Genomic DNA, 13,101 nt, shown 5'->3' on the forward strand with positions numbered 1-13,101 from the left:
TCTGGGGAATCACAAGGTTGCTCTTCTCTTTTTTTCCCCCCTCCTCCCTTTGTCATAACCATCGCTGGATATTTGAACGCCTCCTCCTTCCTTCCCTCCAGCAAAACAGGAAGCAAACTCGGTGACACTGACTGAAGAGCCGGGGAAGAGAAACTCTTCTTTTCTTCTGTGAACTCTCTGACTCAAGATGTTGCTCCCGATACTTCCCTGCAGCTTTTCCACCCCACTACCTTCCAGATAAATGAAAACTACAACTGCCTAGGCCGGTCTTTCCCAACCTTGGCGACTTTAAGATAGGTGGACTTCAACTCCCAGAATTCCCCAGCCAGCAATGCTGGCTGGGGAATTCTGGGAGTTGAAGTCCACCTATCTTAAAGTCGCCAAGGTTGGGAAAGACCGGCCTAGATGACTGGCGTCCATCCATCGCGTGCGTACACACACAGATGCACACACGCAAATGCACCTACATACATATAATAATTCCCGCGTTGTGCTCTTGGGTTTGCCCCAGCCACGGCCCAGTCTCCGCAGACTGGCGGGGCGAGAGCATTTCTTCCTCCGGGCCCTTCGGGGGAAAAAGCCCGTTTGGGGCGCCGCAGGGGACCGTCGCCCCTCGCAGAGGCCCCCGCCCCACGAGCTCCGCGGAGATCCGGAGGTGCGCGGCGCCCGGTTCGCGGCCTCGGGGTCGTGCGGACGGCGGCCTTCGGGCCAGCCGCGCGGGAAAGGCCCGGCCCCCGGCCCGTGGGGCCCCTGCGGGAGGCCGGCGCGAGCCGGCCCGGAGGGGGAAGCCGGCGGGGGGGCGGGGGGCCCACTCGGGCCTCCCCCGCCGGCGCCACTCTGCACGTGGTCAGGGGCCGCCTCGCTCCGCCCGGGCACGGGGGCGCGCCGGGGCGGGGAGGCGGGAGCGCGCGCGCCGGGAGGAGGGAAGCGGTTCCGGGGCTCGGCGCGCAAGAAGGCAGCGGTCCTGCCCGGGGGAGCCGCCGCCGCGACCGCCCGCCTGCCGCCCGCGGCCGGATCCCTCCGCCGGGCCTCGCGCGGGTGCCGGCCGCTGCCGCCGCCGCCGCCGCCGCGCCATGGCGCTCAAGCCGTCGCCGCCGCCCGCGCCGCCCTCGCCGCCCCCGCCAGTCCCGGGGGCGCCCCCGGCCCAGCCGCAGCCCCCGGCGCCGCCGCAGCCCCCTCCGGGCGCGCGCAAGGCGAGCGGCGGGCCGGGCGCGGGCGCGGGAGCGCGGCCGACGCTGGGCAGGTGGGTCCGGGACGGGCGGGGCGGGGGGACGGGTGGGCCGGGGGCGCCCTGCCCGCGGGCCGGGGTCCGCCTGCGTGCCGCCGCCTCCCCGCGCAGCCGGGGAGGGGTCCCGCGGCGCAGAAGCCCCCGGCCCGGGCGGGGCGCAGAGGGGCAGGTGCCCGGGCCGGGGGCGCCGGACGGGTCGGCGTGCCGCAGTGGGGTCTTCCGCCGGGCCTGGGGCCGAGGCCGAGGAGGCCTTCCGAGGGGCGGCAGAGGCCGGCCGGGGCTTGGGGGCGCCGGCCTTCCCCCGGGACGCCTTCGCCGGGGAGGGGACGGGAGGGGAGGGGAGGCCAGGCCGGCTGGTCGGGGAGCGGCCGCCAGCAAGGCCTGGTGGCCGGAGGCCTCCTCTCCCGGGCGGCCCGGGGGCTGCGGCGCCCGGGGCGGCCCGAGCCGGGCCGGCGAGGAGCCCTCTCAGTGGCCCGCCGCCCGGGCCTGCCGGCGGGAGGGAGAGAGGGGAGGCCGCTGCCCTTCACGGCTCGGAGTGGGCCGCCGCGGCGCGGGCAGAGGGCACCTCCGGCCTTCGCCTGCCGCAGAGTGGCCATTTCCTCGCCGGAGCCTCGGCCCTCCGCAGGGAGCAGCGGGCCCGCCGCCCTCGGCCAGCGGCCCCGAAAACGGACAGGCCTCTGAGGGGGAGGGGGAGGAGGAGGAAGGCGGCCGGGCCCGCCCTGAGCCGCGGTGCGGGTCTCAGTCCCGCCGGGCGGGAAGCTGCAGCCTGGGGATGCCGGGCCCTTGGGAGGACCCGCTGCTCCCGCGCCCGTCGCCCGGAGGCGCTGAGGGGCTGGCTGGGTGGCGGCCCGGTTTCGCTGCCCTCCCGTTGGCCCTGGGGGTCGGTGGACCCTTCCCGTGCCAAGGAGTGCGATCCCGTAGAAATAACCCCTTTTACCTCCCGAGTTTCGGCGTTGGAGCTCAGCCGCTTCCAGGCTGGGGGTGCGAAAAGTTGTTGGTGCCAAGGTTGAAAACGTGGCGGGTAGAGAAGATGAAAGCGCTCGTCTTAAGCCGGTTTGGGGGTCTCGAAGAAGCCTGTTCGGCAGCTCTGTTTTACCGAATATGGATCCCTGGGTAGCCTGTTTGCTTGTAAATGGGGACGGCTGTTGAAGCCCCCCAAACTCTCCAGTACCTGTTCGAGTCATGCAATACTGTAGTCTTAATTTGCAGTACGCTGTTGCCCAGTCGAAGAGGAACGCCATTCTGCTTTCCTATTGTCCATGCAGCTAAATTCACCCTCTTTCAGAGTAAAATCTGAAGAAACTAGAGAGAAGCTGGTTCAGCTCTTCTTCTGAATGGGAACAGCTGCTCGTCCTATTAACATTTCTACCAAAATGCTGGTTGGGAATATCATAAGTTCCCCCATTATAGGAGAGTTTTCTGGAGCAGGTTCGCTTGCAAGAATTCATTCACCTTTCTTGCATGGAGCCCCTTTTTACGTAAGCGTGTTAGTGGAGACGGATCTGCGAGCGCCTCCTTGTAAATAGCGAGCCGGCTCGCCTGCCGTGCCTTGGCAAAGGGCTCTGTTCTGACCGTGTGGCATACAGTGGCCCGGGGAATACATAGATCCCCTGTGCGTCTCAACCCTCGCCTGGTAGCCAAGGACAGAGTGGGAATTCCATCTCGGTGAGTGAGTGGGCAGAGAAGGGACTCAGCACACTGTTGCCGCATGGCGAGGGCCCGAGGAGGGAAGCCCCTTCATGTGCGGCGTGAAGCACAAGGTTTCCAGCATTTCTGAAGGGAGCAGGGATTTCCTCTCCTTGGAAGGTAGGACTTTGCATGGTGAAGACGTTCCCAAATGGCTTTGGATTCCCCCCCCCCCAGTTTCAAACTCAGTTTGACATGGGATCTCCTGGTGCTGCAGGCCACGTGGAACTCCTTGGCCCTAGGAAACACGGCGTTAATACTTCGGGGAAAGAGTGTGGATCATTGGTAATCAGCCTGCATAAGGCCTTCATCCTGGGTCTGGCATCTCCAGGGACAGCTTGGAAACACTCCAAGACCCATTACTCTCCAGTTGGGTTGGGCTCCGACTGGTGTCTCCTTCAGCCAGGTAGAAATGGAACCCATTTGAAGGCCACCCTGAGGTGTGCCTCAGTACTTTGGCTTTGTGTAAGACAGTTTCCTTAAGGAGAGAGTTGAACGGATACCTTGCAGCACACATCAAACTAACGTGTGCCTAAGTCGAAATATGCTTGTAAAGCAAATCCTTCCCGTCTTATAATTGATTCAGGTTCTGTATTTTTGAGTTTTTAAATGTTAATTGGCACTTAACAGAGCTTCAATTTCTGTGGTCATTATTTTGGTTAGAAGCACGTGTGTGTATAATTGTAGGTCATGTCTGGAAAACGTTTGAACTTCTCGGAGCTTTTGCCCCCAGACCACAGTCACATTCCTCTTATCCCTTTCTGAAGCATGGAAAGCTGGTTTGTTCAGTCTTGATTGCGTGGAGAGATAAATGGTCAAGCTATTTTCAATCCCCCAAATTTCCTGAATGCGCAGAGGACAAAAGTGATGGAAGAGGGAATGAAGGGCTGGCTTCTGTGTTGTTTTTTGACATCCCCCCAAAGGTTATGGATTCTTTTCCCTGAGACAAAAGGACAGGAAGGTCCAAGTACAGTTTAATGGCTAAACAGAGAAGAAATTGAATGCTAGATAGCAATTCGGTCTGTCTGTCCGGTGCTCAGGGTTTGATCCTCGCACAGTCCCAGCCATCCTTGTTTCATCATCAGAAGCATTTCTGTTCCTCTAATCTGCAAGAATACTCTTCAAGTGAAGCACTTCACTGATAGGAAAGAAAACAGAGGAGCTGTGTAGTCATGAATTGGGAGAATGATTTCAGAACAAATAAATTGCAGGAAAGAGTTAGTTACCTCGCTGCAGCCAAAGCAACCAAGTCCTTGAAAGACATAAAACAGGGATGAACAACTGTTGTGGCCTTCCTGATTTGGGCCTGAGAGTCGTAAAGAGAGGGGCCCATGATGCCCGTGTAGACGAGGCGTGGGGCTGGCAGCCAAGGTTAGCCTGATAAAACCAATTCAAATTCTACATCTCATTTTTTGCACAGCGAAGCTGGACAAAAAGGAAAATGAGGCTGAATTTGAAGGCACCCTGAATGTTTGATGAAATAAACGGTTCCGTTGCGCATCTGAACCAACCCATCTTCAGTTGGAGGGATTTCTGTAAATGTTTACTCAAAGGAGGTTTGGTGGCACCTTTTCCGACGAACAAATTTTATTAAAAGGCAGACGCTTTCGTGAGCTACAGCTCATGAAAACTTTTGCCTTTTAATAACATTCATTCGTCGGAAAAGGTGCTACTAGAATCCTCCGGGTTTTTTTGCTACTGTAGATCAACCTGGCTCTTCTCCCTACAGTTTCAACAAAACTCCTGTTTTATGATGCCCTTGAGCCCCCCCCCGCTAGAAACGTCAGGGTGCAAATTCCCAGCTCCCCTTCTGTTTACACAGAAATCGGTTTACAGTATTTGGACCTCAGAGGAGAGCTAGTGCACAGGTTACTCAGGCTGGCGTGCGGTCTTGTTACCTTAAGTAGCCTGAGCATTGTACACCTACAGGCAGCCTTGGATTTGCCTCTGGATTCGAATCCTTCGTAAAATGTAGAGCAGAATCTCTTTCCGCACACAAGAAGGTCATTAGGGCCGCTTCAGGGCCGAAAGGTAATTGAAGAAGAGATCCGAACCTACCAATTTCTCCAATAAGCTAAACTGGTCAGGGGTAACTTAAAGCTTATTCGCAAGGACAGAAATTTCAAACCTTGATGCTTGTGAGCAAAGCCATTGGCAGATTTAAAAAAAAGAGTGAACCGCCTCTCCTGTAACTTCTGTCTGTGTGCTGATGACTTTCTTATGTATTTGTCAATGGTGCTGAGCATTTAGCAGCCCGATTGGTTGGGTTCCCAATGAGTATCACTGTTGTGAGAAAAGACTTGGCTTGAGAGGAGTGCGGGTGCTGGCTGCTCTGGCGTTTTGGTTGCAGGTGGTTCAGAACATGCCACAAACGTGGAGGTCCTCGTGTCAAGGACCATAGGTGGGTCCCCCGCCTTCCCTCGCGCTCTGGTGACCAAGAAGCGTCTGCTCCAAGTCGAAGCAGGCCGGCTTCTCGGTGGCTTCCGTTCGCGTCCCTCCCGAATACAAGAGGCGGTTTGGCAGCAGGCCCGGGAGCATGCCTTGTTCTTTTCCCTGTGGGATGTGATTTGCTCCGAGGGAAGAGGAAGGTGCTTGGTGATGCTGTGACCCTGAGTACAAAAGATGCCTTTCGCCTTTGAAGCTCGCCTTTGACAGCCATCTTACGGAGAGCCCATCCAGTTCTCGTTGTGCATCGGCTGTCTGTCTCCGTGATCATGGCACGTCTTCAGCTTATAAGGATCCTCGGGATTCACTTGGAGAGCTACTGGCTTTCCCTTCTGGAAATGTTTCTGTGACTTTCCCGATCGGAGAAGGAGCTGGTCTGTCTGGCGCGAGGATGTCTGCAAGGCAACGGATCACGGCTGGGAAAGTCCCTTCCCCAGTCCATGATTTGCTTTGCCCAAACAGCAGCTGGGGGCTCTTCAAGCTTGCTGAAGTGTTGCACGGGAAGCCCTTGAAAGTCCTGGAGGGCCACAAGAGCAAATGTGACGCTCCCAGGAACCCACTGGATCCTGCTTGGAAGCTGTCGCCAACATCCCAGCTGACCCACCGTGCCATTGACAGAAACATCCCTCCTGGGTGTTTGGCGTTTGGGGGACATTTGTGGCCTCTTTGGGGTATTTGGGAGAGGTTTAAAGAACAGGAATGGGAGCGGGGGCCTCGGGAAGGGAAACCACCCTCGTTGCCCCCTTCGAACACCAAACAAGGGCGTCAAGTCACATGACTGAAATTTGAGTGTTTTGCTCCTGCGTTTCATGAGCACCCTCTGAGGTTGTAAGGCAAAAGGAGGACCTGGGGGGGGTTATACTGAGCGGTTTATCTTCTGCGTATATTAACATTTACTTAGCAGTTCCTATTAGTGCTCCTAACCAAAGCTTAGTTACTTTTTTAGCTTGATAAGCATGCACCTTTTAAAGGTTTGGGGGCCGGACCCACAGGCGTTTTTATTGAGGTTTGGGTAGCCCTCTAGGCACTGGGATCCTAAAGGAGCAACGAAACTGGAGTTCTCAAGCTTGGATAGTTGAGGAGGTCCCTAAGGGAGACGCAGGGGAACGCTGAATTAAAAGAGAATGTGCTTAGTTAATTAACAAGCTTTAAGTATTATATTGGTTATCAAATAGCAAGAGACTTTTATACAGGGAGAGATAAGCTTAAGCGCTTAATTACTTGGGAAAAATGACTCAGAAATGTCTCTCCTCAGTGCTCTGTCCTGTTGTAGAGATCCATACGCTGGGGGAAAAACCAGGTTAGAAAACAGCCGAAGGTTTCTCTTGTTTGACTAGCTCCTGTTGCATGTTCCAACCAAAGGAAGTCAAAAAGTATGTTGTGGGTGCCACATTCCTGGGGTTGTTGGACTACACTTCCCAGCATTCCTAGGAAACCTGGCCGGTGGTGATGAATACTGAGCATTGTTGTCCGGCAGATTGGGAGTGTCACAATGGCTTCTTCCTGGTGCATAGAGAACTGCAGGGAATCAGAGAGGTGTTTTAAGAAAGTGGCAGGTTATCTGCAAAGCCCAATTTCTGTATTTAGGCTCTTGTTCTGCAGAAAAACACTGGAAGGATTTATTTAATGTTTTTAGGCGACCAAAAGCTGCTCATGATGTTTGTTGTGCTGGGCAACCTGATCATCAGCCCATGATGACCTGGATGGCGTAGGTTTTGGTCTTCGAACTCCAGTGAGGAAATCTTCAGTTTTATTATGTTGAAATTGGCTCCATGACACTGTGAGAACCACGTATGGCTCTTCATACAGGAAGTTATTTTGTGTCCTGTTTAAATTGTCATTTATTCGTTGGAGAGAACTGAAAATTGCTAGGAGTCGTATCAACTTTTAATGATGTTCGTTTGACTGGCTACTTTTCAAGAAATGTTTTCAGAAAATGGATAAAATGGCAAGCATGCTATCTTGGCAAAAGTTTTAGCTTAATCTATGCTAAGTCTGCACCAATGTTTGATTTGTAAGAACATGTCCATGTTAACTAACAGTCCTCCTGTCTTTAAAAGTACTGGGTTTTGATATTTCTTAAAGTGGGCCTTCTTATTCCTGAGATGGTTACAATTTCAGCAGCCACGGTTCCTCAGTTTGCTCCAGTCTCATACTTTTCTGTATTAATTTCAGAGGACGCAGCAGCGGCAAAGGGCCTCCTCAGCCACCAGTAAGTACATCTTTTCGTTTTTTCATGTTAACTTCTTTGGCGCTTGTTGGTTGATTCATTCTTATAAAAGTCAAAACTCAAGGTGTTTTATTGTTTGGAACTGCCTGTTATAGTAAAACCTCATCCCAGTTAATGTCAAAATGCCCATATGTGTGTAAGGCACCCAAACTGTGCCTTCAAATCGCCACATGGAGATATTTCTAGAGATAACTCTAGTGAAACATTAATTATTATTTCAGACATCATTTGCCATTCATGGAATTTTGATGTCTCTTGCCATGACTTTTGTTTTAAGGAGCCTAGATGTATATTGTTACACCTTTGGAATTTCTGGAGGTCTTCTTCTCACTGATGGCTTAAACCTTTTCTGATTTTTAATATCTGCGGTCACACTTGGGAACTCCAAGAATATAGTTGATACAGCTGAAGGACACATGTTGGAGAAAAACAGATTTCCCTCTGTTAGGTACATGAGGCCCCCATCTAATATAGTTGGTATGGCTGTAGGGCTGTCTGTAGTTCGACCCCTTGTAAAGCCTGCCAGGGCCCTGACATTGGCTTGACCTTTGCCCCAGGAAGCAGTTGTGTGTAGAGACTCTCCCCCAACCCCCTTAATGTGGCATTATGCTTTGTCCTCCACCATGCACCCCGTTCTGCTCACACAGGGTCGCCCAAACCTACACGTGCCGTCCTGCAGCTAAGGGCCAGGAGACCCAGTGCAGATTTTGCTGGTTCATGAGATACAGCAGACCAAAGTCAATTTTAGCTGAGCTGTACCCTTACTGAATAGTTTCCCCAGCATATTAATCGGTGATGTCACAAACCCAGGCCACTTCAGTGCAAGCAGGGGGTGGATCACATCCACCAGAGTAGCCTGGATCACACCCAGCCAGAGGAGACGCTCAGCTGCTCACACGGGCGAACTTTAGGATGGAGTTTCCGTTTTTCTTCCTCTCTGGCACACAAGAGTAACGTCAAGGGAAAATGGAAGACGGTCCCAGTTTCGAAGCTCTGACAACACGACCAGGACGTGGGTGCAGGCCCACCAAAAGCAGCTCTGCGGGTGACATTTCCCTTTCGCCCAGCCTGCGCGAACGAGGATCCGAGGCTTGGAAAGTATGTCCGTTGGGAATTCCGCTGACCAGCGAGCCTGTCCCCACGTTCCCCCCACAGAGGGCTGTCGTCACGTCGACGTTGTGGTGAAGCTCTAGGGTGGAAGTCTTGAGAGCAGGCAGGGACAGGTCGGTGGAGTCTGAGGTTCCTGCGGTGCGCCTGGACTTGAGGCGTTGTGGCTACTTTGGAGTGGTGGGGCAAGCAGTGAGCACTCACTGGAGTGTGTTTTCAGTGATTTCTCAGGGAGCTTCTCTAGGTGTGTTCCGGTGATCCACGCTTATGGTCTTCCCAAACTGGTGTCCCTCCCAGATTTTCTCCTGGTGTCGAATCAGCCGCTCCCAGCCTGGAGCTTGTTGCCAGTCTTGTGTATTTGTGTGGCGTGTGCAGTTGTGCTCTGATGTGTACTACGCTCTTTCTCTTCTTTCAGATCCCTTTTCAAGGCATTTATGCAAACATGCGAATGGTTCACATACTCACATCCGTTGTCGTAAGTTATGGCTGTCTCTTTCCTTGAAGATGCTTCGCTTACCATTATAAATGGAAACGTCTAAATAATTTAGCAATTATTGGCTTTTTTGGAGGGGGACCCTTTGCCTTAAGCATGCTTGCATACAGTGCTTCTTTATTTTGAGGCTCACGAAGTGCTTGCCTTTTGGAGTTTGCTTTTCGGATGCACAATGGAAGCTTCGGTGCTGCACCCAATGAAGTGGGGAGCCAAACATGATTCCTCTCGTTAGTTTGCTATTGCATAGAAGAAAAGGGGGGAGGAATTGTGAGCTCCTGGCTTCTTTCTTAGGTTCCTGTCGGAGTGAACGTAAGTTTAGAGCAACAGATGCAAGGCTGAGTATCTTTTTTGAAGCGTTGTTGAACAGATCAGCACGTTGTAGGGCTTGGCGAAACGTTGGATCTGGTAGCACAGAAGCCCAGGGTCCCACTCCTGTTCCATCCTTTTTAAAACCTTGATTCCACGGTCCTCTTGTTTTTCTCAGCGATTTTTATTCTTTAGGCCTTGCTTTGCCTTTTATTTTGTATTGCCCTGATTTTGCTTCCATTCTTTTGCTTCGTGGGGTAATCAATTAATACGTTCAAGCCACAGGGAGGTTCTGCTAATGCTGGGGGTGTCCTTTTGTATCGCACAGGTGGTGGGGAGGCTGTCTCCGAGGGCCAGGCCTTTTTGGAGAGGACAGAGGGCGTGAAAAAAATTAAGAAAGGCCAGTCAGGTGCTAGAAAGGGATGGGGAGTTTAGGTCTTGCTTGTAAGTATGTGTCAGCCCAGTCGTAGAATGGGCCTTCCTGCTAACACCTCTTCTCCTGCCCACTTCCCTCCTTTTTTACACATAGGGATCGAAATGTGAAGTACAAGTGAAAAATGGAAATATATATGAAGGAGTTTTTAAAACATACAGCTCTAAGGTAAATGCGTTTTCCTTTCTTTTTTCCCTCTCGTTGCATGACCCAGTCAAACTGATTTAACTGTTCTGGCTAGGGATTATGGTTTCTGGTTGATCTTAGGGTCATGTAGGGTTGGACTAGAACTGGAAAGACCCAGGATCGAGTCCCTTCCCAGCCACAGAAGCTCACAGTCATGTTTGGGCGGTCATTCTCTCTCAACCGGACATGTGTCATAATGCTGTGGGAGGAAAAATGGGAAGATTGGATGCTATGCCACCTTGATTCTTGGAGGAAGGGTGAGGTAGAAGTAGAAGTAATGTGAAACAAAAATAAAATAAATTGTTGGACCTTAAACTCCTATGATTTCATTGCTCTAGAGCTGTGTTTCTCAACCTTGGCCACTTTAAGATATGTGGACTTCAGCTCCCAGAATTCCCTAGCCAGCATGGGGAATTCTGGGAGTTGAAGTCCACACAACTTAAAGTGGCCAAGGTTGAGAAACACTGCTCTTGACTTTAGTTTTATACAGGCTTAACATCTGGAAACCGCATTCCTGTTCAGAGGTTTTTGAGTTATGCGTATTCATCCATTCAAGGGAGATGCTCTTTCTTCACAGCGTTACCTATTGTTTTCTATCCCCATTATCAAACCCAGATGCTTTCCAAGTTAAATATAAAAGCCATGGTATGTTTGAACCAAACCTTATTGAATAAAATAGAATGGGCATTAAGCTATAAACCGTATTCAATCAACGGTGGCCAGGGTCACATCCTACAACCCAAACAAATCAGCCATGTTCTGGCTTTCTGATGTGTGAACCCAAACCGGGTTTGAGGTGATACAAGGCGTCCTGGTGTGAATTGGCTATATTAGCTTCTAACACAAAACCCTTATTAATGCTGAGAGGAGGAGAATCTAGAGCAGGGTTTTTCAACCTTATCAACTTGAAGCTGGGTGGACTTCAACTCCCAGAATGCTGGCTGGGGAATTCTGGGAGTTGAAGTCCACAGATCTTCAAGTTGCCATGGTTGACAAACACTGGTCTAGAGGCCAAGGAAGGGGGGCATAGGAGACTTTAGTCTTGAACTGGCTCTCGAATGTCCAGCCGAAGCTCCTCCTGATAACATACACTGATTTGTCCAACTGCTGACCGTTGAGGGAGATACACTGATCTCTTGACATTTCGCTCTTGGAAAAAAACGTTGCTTGTTGCTCTTTTTGCTCCATGAAGCTTTCCCATCAAACTTGCCAGGAGGCTGTACCTGATCCCATTCCCTGTGTCTTTCAGTGCGATTTAGTGCTTGACGCTGCTCATCGAAAAACGGCGGAATCCAGCCTGGGGCCCAAACAAGAAGACATAATCGAGAGCATCCTCTTCAAGTCTTCAGATTTTGTCATGGTGCACTTTAAAGACATGGACTCCAGTTACGCACAGAGAGGTATGGGATGAGGTGGTGTTTTTTTTTTTTTAATGTATTTGAATATTTTCTAAAATGAGATCCCCTTCTAAAATAAAGATTGCTCTGTTGGTCTTAATTAGCCAGAGTACCACGATCTGTTAAAGGGAGTCTGAAGCAAATGTCATCTACTTAGAATTAAAACCGTTCTGATTCCACAAAAATTAAGTGCAGGTCGTGGGCCCTTCTGCTCCTGGTTCCCCCAAGCTTTTCTCATTTCAGGAATAAAATCTAGGAGAGGCACTGACTTTCTGCTGCTTTTAAATGATTGGAAGTTAGAAATCCTTGTTGAGGTGCTGCAGAGCATCCGGAGATCTTTCAAGTCGATCCCGGTCTATCTTGTAGAAGCAAATCAGTTTCCCTGCTAGGTGCCCAAGTAGTCGAGTGGCTCTTCCCAGGGAGGAATGAAGTTTGTTAAGCTTAAGTGTCTACGAAGTAACCGCTAAGACTTCCTTGGACTGGTTTAACAGGAAACTCCTTTGAATAACAAAGGAATTCCTGAGGATCCGGTATCTTTGAGGGGGTGGAGACGGAGGAGCTCTCACGCAGGAAGAAATCGTGTTTTTTGGTTGGTGGGTCAAATGCATGGCCTTGTGACGGCCTTCTGATTTTTCACAATTGATTGAGGCACTTCTCCCTGCCATGACTAATGGAATTCTGAGGACAGGGAGGGCAGCATGTTGGAGGCCACTGTCACAGAAGGGGGAAGCCCAGGCCTTCAACTGGGAAATGGGGAGGGAGATCATCCTGCTGTGGCGTCAGGAACTAGTCATCCTGGGACTCTAAATCCCTTCCTTCTAAAAAAAAAAAAGGGTGATACTGAAAAGGCAGGGATGGCGATAAGCTCATCTTCTAGTTCTTCTTTTTTATCTTAGAGTACTATGCAGCTGGTAACTTGTGGAAGTCCTGGGGGTCCTGCTTGTGGCCTGGTTGGCTACAGCTCTGTTCTAGGTCATTGTCCCTTTTCCTTTCAGGTTCTACTGGATTTAAGAGGGCTCGCTTCTGACTCAACAGGCTTAGGGTTCATAGGGGTTTACTTTAGCCGTAACGTGCAGGAAGATGATATTTTCAAGTACGATTTCCTTCAATTACAGATGCTTTTACGGATTCTGCCATCAGTGCTAAAGTTAATGGTGAACACAAGGAGAAGGACCTTGAGCCTTGGGATGGTGGAGAAGGTGCTACGGCCGACGACCTTGAAGCTTTAGAAACAGATGTTGTAAGCATCTCTTGGGTTGACTTGACTTGAGTTCCAGAGGGTGTAGGATTCTTTTAGGGGTTTACATCCATTGTCCCAGAAAAAGAATTGCCTCTGATGACTGCCTCCCGCCCTCCCCCACTTCTTGTCCAACATCACTTGAATAAAACAGCCCTTTGAGCGATTGAAATGTCCCACTTGAAGGGAAAATCTCCCTCGAGACAAGAGTCTGTTGAGGTTGGTGGAACCTGTTTAGAAAAGGGGCTTTTTAAACCCTTTGTAAAAAGCACTTCTGTTTAGTGAATTGATAACTTGGTTAACTGAGTTTTGTATTAAGGGAACAGGAAGCATGAAGGTACTGCATGAACTAA

General features: G+C 51.3%; 1 protein-coding gene across 6 annotated transcripts in view; it reads left to right on the forward strand.

Moving 5' to 3' along the window:
- The first annotated feature begins 534 nt into the window (after window positions 1-534).
- Window positions 535-13,101, forward strand: part of ATXN2 (ataxin 2) — a 32,612-nt gene continuing 20,045 nt past the window's right edge. For 2 of the 6 annotated variants that reach the window (XM_088135132.1, XM_088135135.1), the window contains exons 1-6: window positions 565-1,243; window positions 7,535-7,571; window positions 9,112-9,171; window positions 10,025-10,096; window positions 11,364-11,514; window positions 12,627-12,751. In XM_088135132.1, the coding sequence (XP_087991258.1) occupies window positions 1,074-1,243; window positions 7,535-7,571; window positions 9,112-9,171; window positions 10,025-10,096; window positions 11,364-11,514; window positions 12,627-12,751 (615 nt within the window). In that variant the 5' untranslated portion in view covers window positions 565-1,073. Of the gene's footprint in view, window positions 1,244-7,534; window positions 7,572-9,111; window positions 9,172-10,024; window positions 10,097-11,363; window positions 11,515-12,626; window positions 12,752-13,101 lie in introns of all 6 variants that reach the window. The other 4 variants (XM_088135137.1, XM_088135134.1, XM_088135133.1 and 1 more) reach the window with 4 other exon arrangements.

The sequence above is a fragment of the Python bivittatus genome, unplaced genomic scaffold (assembly GCF_059951505.1).
Source record: "Python bivittatus isolate LINGU-HERP-01145 unplaced genomic scaffold, Pbiv_v1 ctg000100_np1212, whole genome shotgun sequence".
Classification (NCBI taxonomy): Eukaryota; Metazoa; Chordata; class Lepidosauria; order Squamata; family Pythonidae; genus Python; species Python bivittatus.